Below are 14,224 nucleotides of genomic sequence, written 5' to 3' on the forward strand. Positions count from 1 at the left end.
ATAAGAATTACATAAAATAATTACGCAAAACACATGCAGGCTGTTCATCTACTTTATCATGTTACATCTGACCATCTCATGTTTCATGTTCTAAGAAGCCAATTCTCCCCCTTCAAACATGATTGAGCCTCATAAGCATGTTTAAGGCTTAAACATGGAATGACCACAAAATAAAAACCTCTGTAGATTAAACATTTCATTAAAACTTGTATGTGAGAGACACTGCATATGTCAAAATCTAACAAACTCAGATTTATATGTATATTTTTTTAAATCACGCTTGGAACCAAACATAAAAAAATTGCATTGATTGTTGCATTAATAAAATCGGTTTAGAATCGAATCGTTGGCGTCTTAACCGGAATCGAATTGTGAGGTGCCCAGAGATTTCCCACCCCTAAAGGAGACCCTAGCTTATCAGTGATTTAGAAATTATCTCTGACCAACTTTTTAACTAAATGGACTAAGGTCTTAGTGAGGATTCTACTAGATATGATGTTCTCTACGTCTCGGTCATTGCTAGGTCAACATACATAATGGCAACTTTTTAGTAATTGAATAATTTGACATAACAGAGGCAATGTGCATGTTGGGTTCAGTCCTGGTAATTACCTGTGACAGCCAGCTGTGACCGTCTCACTCCAAAGCTGCTCCATGCAGAGGTCGGGTATGATGGGCTCCATCTCCGGTACCAGCATCGTCTCGTTGACCGTGCTGTTGGGAGAGTGTATCACGCCATGGTGACCTCTGGGCGACGGGCTATGGAAAGACGTGTTGAAACGAGCCGCACCTGAAAAGGATGGCGCCGCCATGCCTGGAGAGTGGGCACGGCTGGGACAGAAGGATGTAGGAAGACAAAAAAAGAGACATAGTACAAAGTAGAGTTTTTGACCACTAGCTGTAACATTCAATGGTCTGAGGGCATTCTTAATTAGCCTGGAAGGTTCAGTTAGGGGCTCACTGACCATATGCAAAAGTTTTTTCACCTGTCCTGTCTGTGTCACGTACTGTATATGTGTAATCTGAGTTTCTTAAAAAAAAAAAGAATTACTGGACCTTTCAATTTCAAATCAAACTCACCTGAGGGCAGCCATGTTGGATATACTCGGGGAATGAACACGGGAGTGAAATCCAGGTGAAGACGTCATGATCCTGCTCTGGTGACTGTGCAGAGCGCTGTAGTGGAGAGGAGAGCCAGGACCAACTGCACAACTAGGAGTAGAAAACAAAGAGTGGGATCAGACAGGGGCAGAGACCAGAGATGCTCTAAAGGTCACCAGTGGAAATATAATATAAAGTAATAATTGGAAACAGTTGATGTGGCAATTCTCTGTCTGGAAGCACGTTTTTACGTTTATTCTCTGTATATGTATTTTAATTATAATGGTACTGATATTGGTGCTATTGACACTCTTGGCCAGATTTTGTTTGTAAAAGAGAATATGTCTCTGTGGGATATTCCTAGCATAAAAGTTTAATAACAATTGTGGACTTAATGAGGCATTTACATATAAAGGCCACAAATCTGACATTTAAACTGATGTGAGGACAACGCTTTCATTTCACTTTTACCTTGTTCCAGTTCCGCCACCAAGCCCAGTTGCCCCACTGCCACCGGGGGAGTCCAGGCGGGAGATATTACGGAGGTGAGAGGTCAGTAAGCCAGATGCCATCAAACCTAACGGAGTGCCCACTGGATCTGCTGTACACCGCAGGACTGTAGATCGCTCCTGATGGGGAAAAGAGGCTCAAAGTTAGAGAAAAGTAAACTCTCTTGTGTTTGAATGTGTAGGTGTGTATTCACTCACATCCTGTGTCACTTTGCGTAGGGCCCAGACAGAGTGTATTCCTTGTACTGTGTCATAGGAGACAACTACAGAGGGCTGACAGCAGCTGAACACTATCTTCATGGAGGCATCTGATGCATACTGTACATGAGAACCTTCAAATAGACCTGAAAAATTGCACATAGAATAAGGTTTAAGTATGCTGATGACTCATTGAAAGAGTGAAAGAGTGAAAGAGAGAAAGAGAGAGAGAGAGAGAGAGAGAGAGAGAGAGAGAGAGAGAGAGAGAGAAAGAGAGAGAGAGAGAGTGTGTGTGAGAGTGAGTGTTGTACCTGCAGGTTTACAAACTACTGGTGCAATCTCGTCTAGAGGATGCAGCATGCTGAACACGGTGGGGAGAGGTTCCCTGTAGAGAGAAAAAGCTCAGTACCTCAGTTACCTGCCAATTAACAAAGGTTTATGCGAGTGTGTGACTAAGTGGTTATCCTTAATGCAGACACATTTGTTCTGGTTTTGTTCAGCTCTTGACTTGTGTATGCATGTGCAGTGTTAATGTGTACCCAGGGAGGTTGAGTTGTGCGTCAGTCGTTGTGTTTTTTCGTTCTAATAAAAGTCCAAACTTTGTTGCCCAGACATTTGAGACCTGGAAGAGACAAGAGAGAATAGACAGGGAAGTCATTTTACACATACAGAGATGTAGTTGTGTAATAATGACAACAATAATGTTTCAATGTTCCACACAGTACTGAAACAGATGCCATTTCTACAATTTGACAAATGAACTTCACAATGACCTAAAGCCAACTCTTTAAACTTTTAATTACCAATTTCTTGGCCACTTGTGACACATAACTACAGAACAACAAAGGTATGGGCGGTTAATGAAAATGCCACAGCTCAATTTACGTCAAACAATTAAATAACTTTCAAATGATGTTAAGTGGTGAATGCCAGTTAATTATTGCTGTATGATTATTAATACTGGATTCTGTGACAAAACAAGCGATTGAAGATGTCACTCTGGGCTCAGGGAAACTGTGATGGACATTTTACGCTGTCTCCTGACACTATATAGATCTAATGATTAGTCCGTTAATAAAGAAAATAATCGGCAGATTATTTGATCATGAAAGTTCTTGGTACATGCAGCAATATTTTTAATATTTCATAATATGATTTTTGATTGAACCTTATAACGAAATTCTAGTCTTTGCCACTTCTGAAGAGAGATGAAGGGTCAACTAGTGAACACCCTGAGGGTTTGTGTCAAGGACACCGCAGCAGTGGAGATGCTTCCTGTCACAAAGATTTTCTTGCTCTGCTCAAAACACCAACATGTTGTCTGCTTGCCTCTGTATTCATTGCAATCATTTCATGAGAGTGGTTGTCAGACTCTCCATTAGTAAACACAATTCCACCTTTATAGGCCTCAAGCAAGAATACAACAAACAGAGGAAACATGATTCCCTCTGAGCAGCCCACCAACATGGTTTCTGCAACTTATTGGTTAAAAAATATCCCTGAATCAAATTGCATATATAATATCACAAATCTGACATCTCTCACACACACACACACACACACACACACACACACACATACACACACACACACACACACAGACTTCCAAATAGGACAATAAATTATATTTGTATTGAGCTAGAATTGTTTCTTTATTACATAGGAAAAAAAAGTTTGAGAGAAAAAGTTTTCATACCAATAGCAAAAGAATTTCTCTCAAAATACTTTTTAAACTCTCAAATATATATTTTTTGTTATCAGTGTGAAAACAATTCTCTCATAATAATTAAAGGTAATTAAAAAGTATTTATTTAGAAGTGGGCTGGCTGCTAGTTATCTATCCATACACTATTTTCACATGGAGAGAAAAATCCTGAGACCAGAACAAAAAACTGAATCGAGAACAAAGACTTAGGTTTTGAGAGCGAGAAGAAAAACGTTTTGAGAGAAACAATTTTTTTAAACTGATAGCAAAAAATATATCCATTTGAGAAGTTAAAAAAGTATTTTGAGAGAGATTCTTTTGCTATTGGTATGAAAACATTTTCTCTCAAACCTTTTTTTTCCTCTCAGATTTTTTTCTCTCGCATGTAATAAAGAAACAAGTCTAGCTCTATAGTTTATAGCTTTAATAAACTGAACAGATTGGAAGGTGAAACCCTCGGTGATACCCTGAATGAACTGAAATGGTTGTCTAATGCTATCCCAAACGTTCTCATTGAGGCTCCAAAAAGGTAGCCGAAACATGTTTCTGGATATTCAAGTCTGAAGAACTTAACTATCCTTAAGCTTGTATCATTATATATATATATATATATATATATATATATATATAAAAGATCAAACGTTGGTAAATCTGACTAGCTGAAATTCAGCAGATGCTTTAGAATTTCTCTACCCGTCTTGAATGCTCTCTTCTCTGGGATACATTTCCCACCAGCGTTTCTCTCCTCCTCACCTGAAAGGGTAGTGGTGAGATAAAATCCTTCCCGGTCACAGTGTGAACGTTGACACAGCTGCTCTGCACAATACACACTGTCTGCTCCACTTCCTCTTCTGTAAAACAAAAATAAAGATTATGTTCCTTCTTTATAGAACTACAAGCAATAGATGTGAATAGATAACTTGAAACAAGACATGCTTTTCAACATTTTGAATTACACAGTACCATCTTTCTTGTTCTGAGGGACAGCAAAGGTACACCATAAGGCCTGCAGACAGAAAATAAAACAAATTATAATTCCACTTCCATTGTTTTTGAAAATTTGTGTTTTTAACATAATGATGCATCCATACAAAAAAAAAAATCTTATCTCATTGCCAAACTTGTACTTCTCAATTAAGTGGTTTGAAAAGCTTTTGTCTTGCCTAAGAATGTAGATAAAATGTAACAGACATCTTAATTACCATCTAATTTGTTTAGTCAGTCTCAATATAATTATTGTAAAGCACCACTTTTACGGACAGAAATCAACATAGTATCTTAGATCTGCCCTCAGGTAGAAGAATGGTATCACGACAGCTTACGGCCTAAAAACAGTCAGTCGGTCAGTAACCGACCTGCTGCACTGGGCTGTCAACGGTGAAGGCCTTGTATACGTTGGAGGCCTGGGTTCGACTGCCCTGGCTCCAGACAACCACAGTTCCTGCTGCGTAGAGTTCCTCTTCAAACTCAACATCTTCCTCCCTGACACCCTTGCAGCCCTTCCTAAGCTGCCAGGATTCCTGCCAATCAAAAAAATATCCATTAAACCAAGACAACAAGAACTGAATTAAAAATACAAACTACAAGTTACATATAAAGTATTATAAGTTTCATTGCTAAAGAAGTGATGCAAAATTCTATTTAACTTGGCACCGAGTTACAGTAAGCAATAAATGGGACTAGTCACTGTTTTTAAGTCAACGAACATAGTTAAAAAGTTATCTTTAGTGCCATACAATGTAACACATTTTAAAGGAATAACACACCTAAAAAACAAAATCCAAATTAAATTCCCTTACATTCTTTTGTTGTATTTGTTGTCATTGCAGCCTACTGCTGCTTTTATCCTCATTAATATTTTAATGCCATGCAATCTCACCCTCTCTCGCTCCTGCAGACTGACTTCCTGCAGCGACCCCACTAGGCCAGCGGCGCCATCTGACGACCAGAGCTCAGAGGCGGGCTGGAGCTCTCGGAGCTGCAGGTTGAAGGCATTTGGATGGTTTCTGCAGTGTTCGCGGCCAAACGGGACAAACGACTGCAATTCCCCTGCTGCGATCATCGTGGCTGTCTCTTCATACACGACTTCCGACATGAGTTCCAGATATCAGCATTATTTCTAGGAAGAAAAGGGGATTAGGAAGACATTTTCTTTTTTTACAAAGCAAGAAACCTTTTGTCATTTAGCCTACTGGCCACAGCACAGTTCAATTGGTTTAACATATTCTACCAGACTCTTTCACTTCTTCGTGTAGATAAGATCACGCAGAATGCAGAAGAGTTGAGACAAAAGAAGGAGGACTTTCTATGTCATAAAATAAATCTAGGACCATACCTGTGAAAATGTTGTATGGCAAATATATAAATCCATATATGAAGAACTTTTCACTACATGGGAATGAAGTGTGGGACCCAGAGACAGAACTGAGAAAAGTAACTGCAGCCTATAAAAACGTAAGACAGTTTTTCAACCAAATAATGCTTATTATTGTTACACTTACATTGTAAACCTGGTGCAGCATGTTTTGTTAACTGAACTCTGTCTGTTGAGTTTTAATCGGTGTTAGCAAGGTACCTTGGGTAAGTTAACCTAAAACAAGCCCAACTTACATGTGGATGAGGACAATTTGTTCATAACTGTCATAACAAATAGCTATAGACTTAGACAATAAAAAGACTAAAGTTGTGCAACTGTTAAGACAGCGGTTGACAAATTATGGTATTGGTGTACTGGTATTAGTTGTACTTGAGGTGGTTGAGGTGTTACACTTAAAAATAAACATATTAATTTTACTTTCATTTAATGTAAGTCTAAACATGTCATCACAATGGCTTGATGTGTGATAATGATCAGACTAGACATGTAGCCATAGGTGAATACCGTTAGTTTGTGGCTTTATTCTCATTTTACATATCACTAGGTTAAGTAGCATGACACAATACCAAACAAGGTTGTAGGCTGGCTATCTGTAACGTTATTCCTCGCAACATGTAATGACATTGTTAGAAGCCGGTAGAATACGACCATGCGACATTCAATTCCACAAAAACAACTTGTATGTACTGTGTGTGTATACTGTTGACTCTGACAGATGCTGCATGCTAGCAGCTAGCTGTAAACTCACAAATTACCCCAAAACAATGCAGTACTTTCTAGCCATTATGACTGTGTACGTTATATGAATAAAAGTGTTGAACGTTAGCTGTGAGTGAAAGGCTAGCTATAAAGTACTCTTCGAATGCTAAACATCCTCAGAGTACCGTTGCTTTCACAGGCTCTATTAGCACGCTAGCTTATGTTAGCTTCAGCTAGCTTTGAGTTTGCAGGGAGACATTTAGCCGCTAACCTGATAGTATGGAATAGTCTGGCTCTTGTCGCTGAGTCCTTATCTTCCCTTAGTATGAGTCTTGCTTAAGCACAACGTCGTTACCGGTGCCAATATAAAGACAACTCAGATCAGGTGCCAAACTACGGATTTGGCTACCGCAGGTTTTCAAATGAGCGCGGACATCTTTGCTGTCCCGGCATCCTCTTCCTCCACGAGTCAACCAATCAGCAGTGAGGAGGAAGGGAAGAAAGAGCTGATAGGCTGTTTTCAATCGCACACTTTCTCAAACCAACATCTGCTTCTGATCATGTGAAGAAGAATACAGTAGGAAAGCTGATAGTCCCATTTGTATGTGAATGTTATAGTCAAATGTTGATACATTGGCTTAACAGTAGCATAACTGTTTTGTTTTCTTACCATGAATTACAAGATAAACCTTTATACCACAATATCATTATTTTATTTGAAATTCTATTATGTTCCATTCCTATTTAGGCTACAGTGAGTCCAGTTCAGACCAAAGATGCGAGACAAAATAGAACGTTGCAGGAAAATGTTGCAGCCATCTAAACCTGCCCATCTCAGCCTTACTCAAGCCAGCTGATGGTTTTGCTGCGACTCAGCTGTTCAAGTCGCAGAGGTTCGCTCTACAACGTAAGGAATTCAACAGCTTTTCCACAGTTTCAACAGCCAATAGAGAATTCAGCTTGGAAAGTCAGCTACAAACCATAGAAATAAAATGATCCATATTCCATTTTATTTTAATGTTACAAACAGTTGGTCAAAATGGCAGTTTAAAGAAAAAATCTGGTCGACTTTTACCTAAATCTTGATTATTAGATGTCACGGAGTACTGTCGATAGGAAAAACAACAACCAATATCTGTGCTAGCAAACTGGAGTTGCTATAGCTAATGGCCAGAGCTCCCAGTTAGCTAAAGCGGCAGTTGTGGGGGCATGTTCTAACAAGTGCCTTTGTGCCTGTTGACAGACACAAAATGCAATTGAAATTTCTGTGCAACATGACCAGGGCCTTACATGGCAACAAGTTTTATTTTCAACTCAGATATTGTAAAAAAAAATGTTTAAATTCAAAGTTTGTACTGTCACCTACCTCTTTTTCGGAAAGTCTAGGAGAGTCAAACACAGAGGTTCATGCCTCCGCGACAAAAACTTGAGGTTTATTTCCCGCAAAAAAAAAAGGTAATTGAGTAGGGTTGTGGTTACGATCATATCAGTAATTAAAAACTACATGGAAACGGTACAAATGATGCCTGTGGCTTGCACAGTAATAGCGTTACTGAAGGCTAGCTCTAGTCTCACGCTACACCCACACTAACACCACCAGAGCAGCGTGAGACAGAGAGTGACTGAAGAGAGAGAGCGCATTACAAACAATCAGTGAATCAGAGAAACAAACCATGTTTTCGCTGATTCATCACTAAAAATACAACTTTACCAAGCATCTCAATTTAACTAACGTTATCCACATTCATATATACACGAAACAAATCCATGTACAAAAAAGCCGGAAACCTAGGATGGAAGTGCAAAGAGTGGTTGCTATGGAGACAAATACACTGTCTCATCCCATCTTATTGGCGGTGTTGCAAAAAGTTGCAGGTTTCAACTCATCTTGTTGCGAATCTTTGGTCTGAACTGGGCTTCTGCTGAACTATTTTATGTTCTATGATTCAATTCTAGATAGTTTTTGTTCACATTACAATAAAGAACTTGAATATATATGTATTGGTCAATCAAACATTAATAGATGTGATTAGCTTCTTTGCTTGTATTTTTGTAAAAGTGTTGAACTGAAAACAGGTAGGCCCTACATCCTGCTAAGTCCTAAGACTAAGATTAAGTCCTCATACTTTAATTTTTTAAGTTTAAGTTTTGACTGACTATAGTTCCATTGAAACCACCACACATAGAAGATATTGTATAATAAATACAATATATAGTATAGATAAACATATAAACATAAACATGTATACATGATAATAAAAAACATATTTTTGTTGAATAACTCGAATAGGAAGCAAGATTACTGGGCTCCTGCTGTATATCAAAGTTACCAGTTAGTTATGTATTTTATTCACTAGTTTTTTGCTAGTACTACTTTCCGACTTCATAACATGGTTAAATGTGGAGGATTTTAATGAACATTGCAGAGAGGAGCACTGTCACCCCAATTAGGAATAAATAAGATGATATTTATATGGGGAAGTGGTGAGTAATAACCAGCATCTGTTTAAAGTCACACACAGTCAAGATTCATACTTAGAACAATCAATCATTTAGTAATTTAACTAATATAGATTCTATTTTTATATTAGATTATGTTTTATTTATTTCACATTTTTCTTCATATGTTTTCCTACGTGAATACTGCTATTTGTAGAATGCTAGCTATTTAAGTCATTACCTTAATTGGTAAGTACAAAAATTAATTAGAAAACGTCTCCGCATTAACTTTCTCTAATTACTTAATATATGTTTATCCTATGCAACAATGTTATTTAAAAAGTAACCATGTCTTCTACTGTACAACAGGAACGCCCACTGTAGAATAAAGTGTCAGGCTATTGACTAACATACAGACTACATGCTGTGTTGTAACTGTAACTTCTTCTGAATCTAAGAAATTAAATTTAAGAAAAGGTGGTCATGAAAAATTATACCTGAGTGGGAAATGAGAAGTCTGGGCGTTAATGGATGTGATGAATGTTGCATGACAACACGGTATGATCTGACTGAGTTAACTCTCCCAGACAATATCAGTGCAGCCCCCTGGGTGGGGTGGGTGTGTGTGTGTGTGTGTGTGTGTGTGTGTGTGTGTGTGTGTGTGTGTGTGTGTGTGTGTGTGTGTGTGTGTGCGCTGGTGCGTGTGCGTGTGCGTGTGCGTGTGCGTGTGTGTGTGTGTGTGTGTCATAAAGAAAGAAAGAAAGGGAGGGTGACAATGCGTTTTGTATTAAATCTAAAACAAAATTTTGAAAATAAAAGACAAAAACTGTGCCTTAAGAGGTCTGACTCAAATGGATAAAAACAGATCATTAATGTCAGTATTTCTACCTAATTTTGCATTAATTTCTAACTCTTTGAATCCCATTTGTTCCCTTTCCTATCCTCTATTTTGTGTCTTTGTATTTCAAAATTAATTTGGTGATTGAGGTTAACATCAATTTCTGGATGAAAAGCAGTGGTACAATATCTTTTGAAATTCTATCTGAGCTATCAACTTATCTGACCCAGTGGCCTAATGGACAAGGCATCAGCCTCTGGAGCTGGGGATTGCAGGTTCAGGTCCCACCTGGGTTGGTCTTCAAAGAGTGTTCTCTTGCTTCTCCCTGCTTCACACACACCTGCCAAAATAGCAGTGATAATGGATAATGGATGTTGTAAAAAAAAATGTAAACTAAAAATATTATAGGTGTACTGATACTATCTCCATTTTGTAATGTCAGAAAACATCAAATCTTTTAGAAAAATAGAAAGAATACATGTTCCAATAATTGTCGGACAAGTTGTAATTATCTCGGGTAAAACTGACCTGTTTCATGTTGCCTTTCCATGAAAACACATAAATAAATATTGCAGTACTCTTGCAGTACTCATCAACTAACGCCCAGACCAAACCATGACAAACACCTTGTTATATGAATTTAGCTGCAGCAGGTTGGCTGTTTGAGGTGAGGTCATCCTGCCATAACAGAAGCTCAGATTTCATTACTGCAGGCTGCTAAAGCATCTATGAGCAACAACTATCTGTTGTGACGCACTGCACCCGACTGGGGAGGGACAGTGAGAGAGTCGCACTCTGGTGGAAGCATTCATACTTTGAGAAAAATTGTTTAAATTCCACAACCAAACAGCAAAAGAAGACTGCACAGAGGTTATGCTCACATGGTGTTTGCAATGTTTCAGTCCATTGTTGATCTTTCTCAGACACAAAGTAAAAAATGCAGTTTATAAATGAGCATCAGAAACACGTGTACAATGCAAACTCAATACTTAAGCCATATAACACATCCTACCTTTGTGAAGCTCATAACGTTTAAGCATCACAGAGCGTCACTGGTCCTTTTCAAGCATGTACTTAGTGATGTTGTATTAAAAGCTACTTCTAATATTGTCTCTAATCTTGCTTCAGATGTATTGTCATTGCACAGAACAGAATTTCTATTATTGTAAATGCAGGTGTAGCCCTTCCGTTCTATAATTACAAAATAGACTTACAGTACCAATATAATACAGTAAAAGTATCAAGGAAGAAAAACTACATTTACTGAAGGAAATATTCAATGCTTACAGTATGTAGTAGTACAGTAGTACAGTACATGTGCAATGTGAATGTAAAGTTGAAGTCTAAAGAAAAGAGAAGTAGTGGAAGTGGCGTAAGGTTGGCTAGTGCAAAGGTAGTCATCAAAACAAACACAAGAGTACAACACAAAAAGGGCAGATGCACTGTTTCCAGTGTAATCTGTAAAACACATGTAACAAGTAAAGGAGAGATAAGTGAGAGGAGAGTGGAGTCAATAAAATGCAACAACAACACATCCACTAACTAATTACTGTATATTTACAAAAATGACCACAAAGTTAGAATCAACACCTTTACCACAGTGTCAACATAGAAAACGTCAGCTTCACAAAATTGGGATTAGATGCATCGTCATTGGTTCAATAAGGCACTAAACCTTTATTTATTTGTTGAGACCAACTAAGGAATTAAGGAAAAAACTTTCTACAGCAATTTTTGTAACACGCAGTCCATAGTTTGTGACCGTGCATTCTCAGAAGTTGTGTGATTCCACCAAGAAAAGACCTCTCTCAAGACATTTTGACATGACATGGTAGAAAGGCACAGCTGCAGCTAATGATGGCTCTGTCATATTTAGGTGTGCTGGTGACCCAGCATGCACAATAGCAGGGCAACACCTAAATGGAATGCAGCCATCACCTATTATTTTACAGTATTACTGGCACCAGTTTCATGACTTAGAATGTCTGCAGAGAAAGAAGTGCGAGCATTTATGAAGACTTTTCTCTGGTTTGACGCTATGACACCTTCCCTTACCCTAGAAAGAGTTTTCTGGTGATACATGATCACATGATGCGGACATGATGCTGGAAGACATCTACCGAGCAATCCTGTTAATCAGTAATTAGATAGAAAGATAGATAGATAGATAGATAGATAGATAGATAGATAGATAGATAGATAGATAGATAGATAGATAGATAGATAGATAGATAGATAGATAGATAGATATCTTCCAGTGTCGGATGACGTTGTTTCTCTGAACAGAGAGAGCAACGTAATCTGATTGGTCCCCATGAGAACTGGACCCAAGTGCATCGAGGGGAAGGTTTTTTGCTGGTTAATGAGAGCTAATGATTGAAATGTGACTGTGTATTTGAGTGTGTTATGTGCTAATTAAAGTTTCTAGATGGCATTGCTGTGCGTAATGTCTGCCAAGGGGCTGAATCCAGGCCAAATGTATTTATGTATTTAGTTAATTTAGGATGCAATGAAGAGCTCTGGTCGTTTAATTGATCTGTACAGCTGTACAGGAGGCCGTGCACCAAAAACAAGGCCTCCATTAAAGGAACCTCCAGGGAGCCGGGCTCTGATGACTGTTAGGATTGTGTTTGCGTGTGTGTTTGTGTGTGTTTGTGTGTGTGTGTGTGTGTGTGTGTGTGAGAGAGAGAGTGTGTGTGTGTGTGTGTGTGTGTGTGTGTGTGTGTGTGTGTGTGTGTGTGTGTGTGTGTGTGTGTGTGTGTGTGTGAACAAATGGAATTAGTAAAAAAGATGAGACGCGTATATAAACAGAAAAGGCTTTGGTATTCTTGCTATTTCTTTTTATTATTATACCTACTCTCCCTGATGTTTTTACATATCTCTACCTCATGCCACATAGCTGCAAAGGCACCTTACAGTTGCATCTGAATGAAATTAATTCTCAATCAAATCAGCTAATTTAAAAGGAGCTAACTACTCAGAGTGTGTTTGGTTTGGTTTCAGTGTTTTAAAAACTGCTTCAAATATGTAACACAGCAGCAAGAAGCTACGTTAAGAAGGATGTTTACATGGTGTGACCACAAGGTTAACTGTGGGGTTAACTATCTTGGAATAACGCATTAACGTTCCCAAGTAGGAATAACGTGAGTCGTGTATTCTTCCCATACTGCTCATAGTGCATGAATGCAGCGTTATGTCTGCTGTTTCCCAGCTGCTTCCAGTCTTTATTCTAAGCTAGGCTAACCATAGTCTAACTGCAGCTCCATGCATTATATGACATTGATATCAATCTTCTCAGCTTGAAAAGAAAGCAAATAAGTATATTTTACAAAATGATGAATTGTTCTTTTGACTTTGACAAAACTGAAAACCTAGTAGCTAAAATGGTAAAACTGGCATTTATGTCAATTAAATTCTAGTATCCTGTTCATCTGGGTAAAAGTTATGTTAACACATTTGTGTCGTAAACACATCATTTGCGTTAATGCCGCTCATTTCCCAGATTTCATCCGGCTGTGTTGACCATTGTCTCCATTTTCAGCTCCGAATGCAGCCTGTCTCCTGCTGCAGTAAACCAGGTTTGGCCATCAGGGGAGTTTAGCTGTAATTTATCAGAGTAATCTCCTCTTGTTGTGGATGGCAATCCATCACCGAACCCAACTGGGTCCTCACTGAGCCAGGAGCAGAAGCGTCTTCCCGCACGGGAGACCGAAACCTGTTTGACACTGGCACCTGTGACGACATTTCAGATGAGTGTAAAGGCCTGCCATTTTTTTCTGTGGTGGGATGTCTTGAAACAGTCACCACTGCACAAACACTGTTAGTATGATGGCTTCTTTCTTCTTACAGAGAAGTAATCCACATTTTAACACACACTGATGCATTTCTGATGTGCTTTTTAACCCTATTTTTATAGTATTTCACAGCATGAATTTATCTCCATCACACACAAACAAGAATATACAATTTTTTGTTTACTTTGCTATACTGTATGCATCAGCCATTATATGTATCAAATACACACATACAATAGAAAGGATTCACACATTTCGTGTCAGTCTTGGACATGAAAGGCGAGGCAATGTTCTGGATGAAAAACAAATGTAGGCCTATTGTCGTTTTGTGCCAGTAAGATTGGATTATCATACTTTTACATTACTTTTTTTTATCAAGGTGATAATTTAATTCTGTTTTTAAATATGGGCACCTGCTCTACCAGGCGAGCTACCCAGGCGCCCCTTGTTTTTGTTTTTTTTATTGTAAATGTAAATTGTTTTTGTACTCTCTGAGTATATTATTGTGTGTTTGGCATCTGTAGCCCTCTGCAAGCTCGGCCTATAAATAATAGCTTTTGTTTG

The 14,224-nt window shown here is 38.5% G+C and overlaps 1 protein-coding gene across 2 annotated transcripts in view; it reads right to left on the bottom strand.

Moving 5' to 3' along the window:
* Positions 1 to 7,047, bottom strand: part of anapc1 (anaphase promoting complex subunit 1) — a 50,969-nt gene extending 43,922 nt beyond the window's left edge. For both annotated transcript variants that reach the window (XM_034897823.1, XM_034897822.1), the window contains exons 1-11: positions 6,861 to 7,047; positions 5,393 to 5,632; positions 4,869 to 5,033; positions 4,477 to 4,519; positions 4,267 to 4,364; positions 2,348 to 2,430; positions 2,120 to 2,193; positions 1,809 to 1,954; positions 1,573 to 1,730; positions 1,081 to 1,212; positions 613 to 831 (exon numbers count right to left, since the gene is read on the bottom strand). In XM_034897823.1, the coding sequence (XP_034753714.1) occupies positions 613 to 831; positions 1,081 to 1,212; positions 1,573 to 1,730; positions 1,809 to 1,954; positions 2,120 to 2,193; positions 2,348 to 2,430; positions 4,267 to 4,364; positions 4,477 to 4,519; positions 4,869 to 5,033; positions 5,393 to 5,608 (1,334 nt within the window). In that variant the 5' untranslated portion in view covers positions 5,609 to 5,632; positions 6,861 to 7,047. The remainder of the gene's footprint in view (positions 1 to 612; positions 832 to 1,080; positions 1,213 to 1,572; positions 1,731 to 1,808; positions 1,955 to 2,119; positions 2,194 to 2,347; positions 2,431 to 4,266; positions 4,365 to 4,476; positions 4,520 to 4,868; positions 5,034 to 5,392; positions 5,633 to 6,860) is intronic.
* Between the last annotated feature and the right edge of the window lie 7,177 nt (positions 7,048 to 14,224).

The sequence above is a fragment of the Etheostoma cragini genome, chromosome 17 (assembly GCF_013103735.1).
Source record: "Etheostoma cragini isolate CJK2018 chromosome 17, CSU_Ecrag_1.0, whole genome shotgun sequence".
Lineage (NCBI taxonomy): Eukaryota > Metazoa > Chordata > Actinopteri > Perciformes > Percidae > Etheostoma > Etheostoma cragini.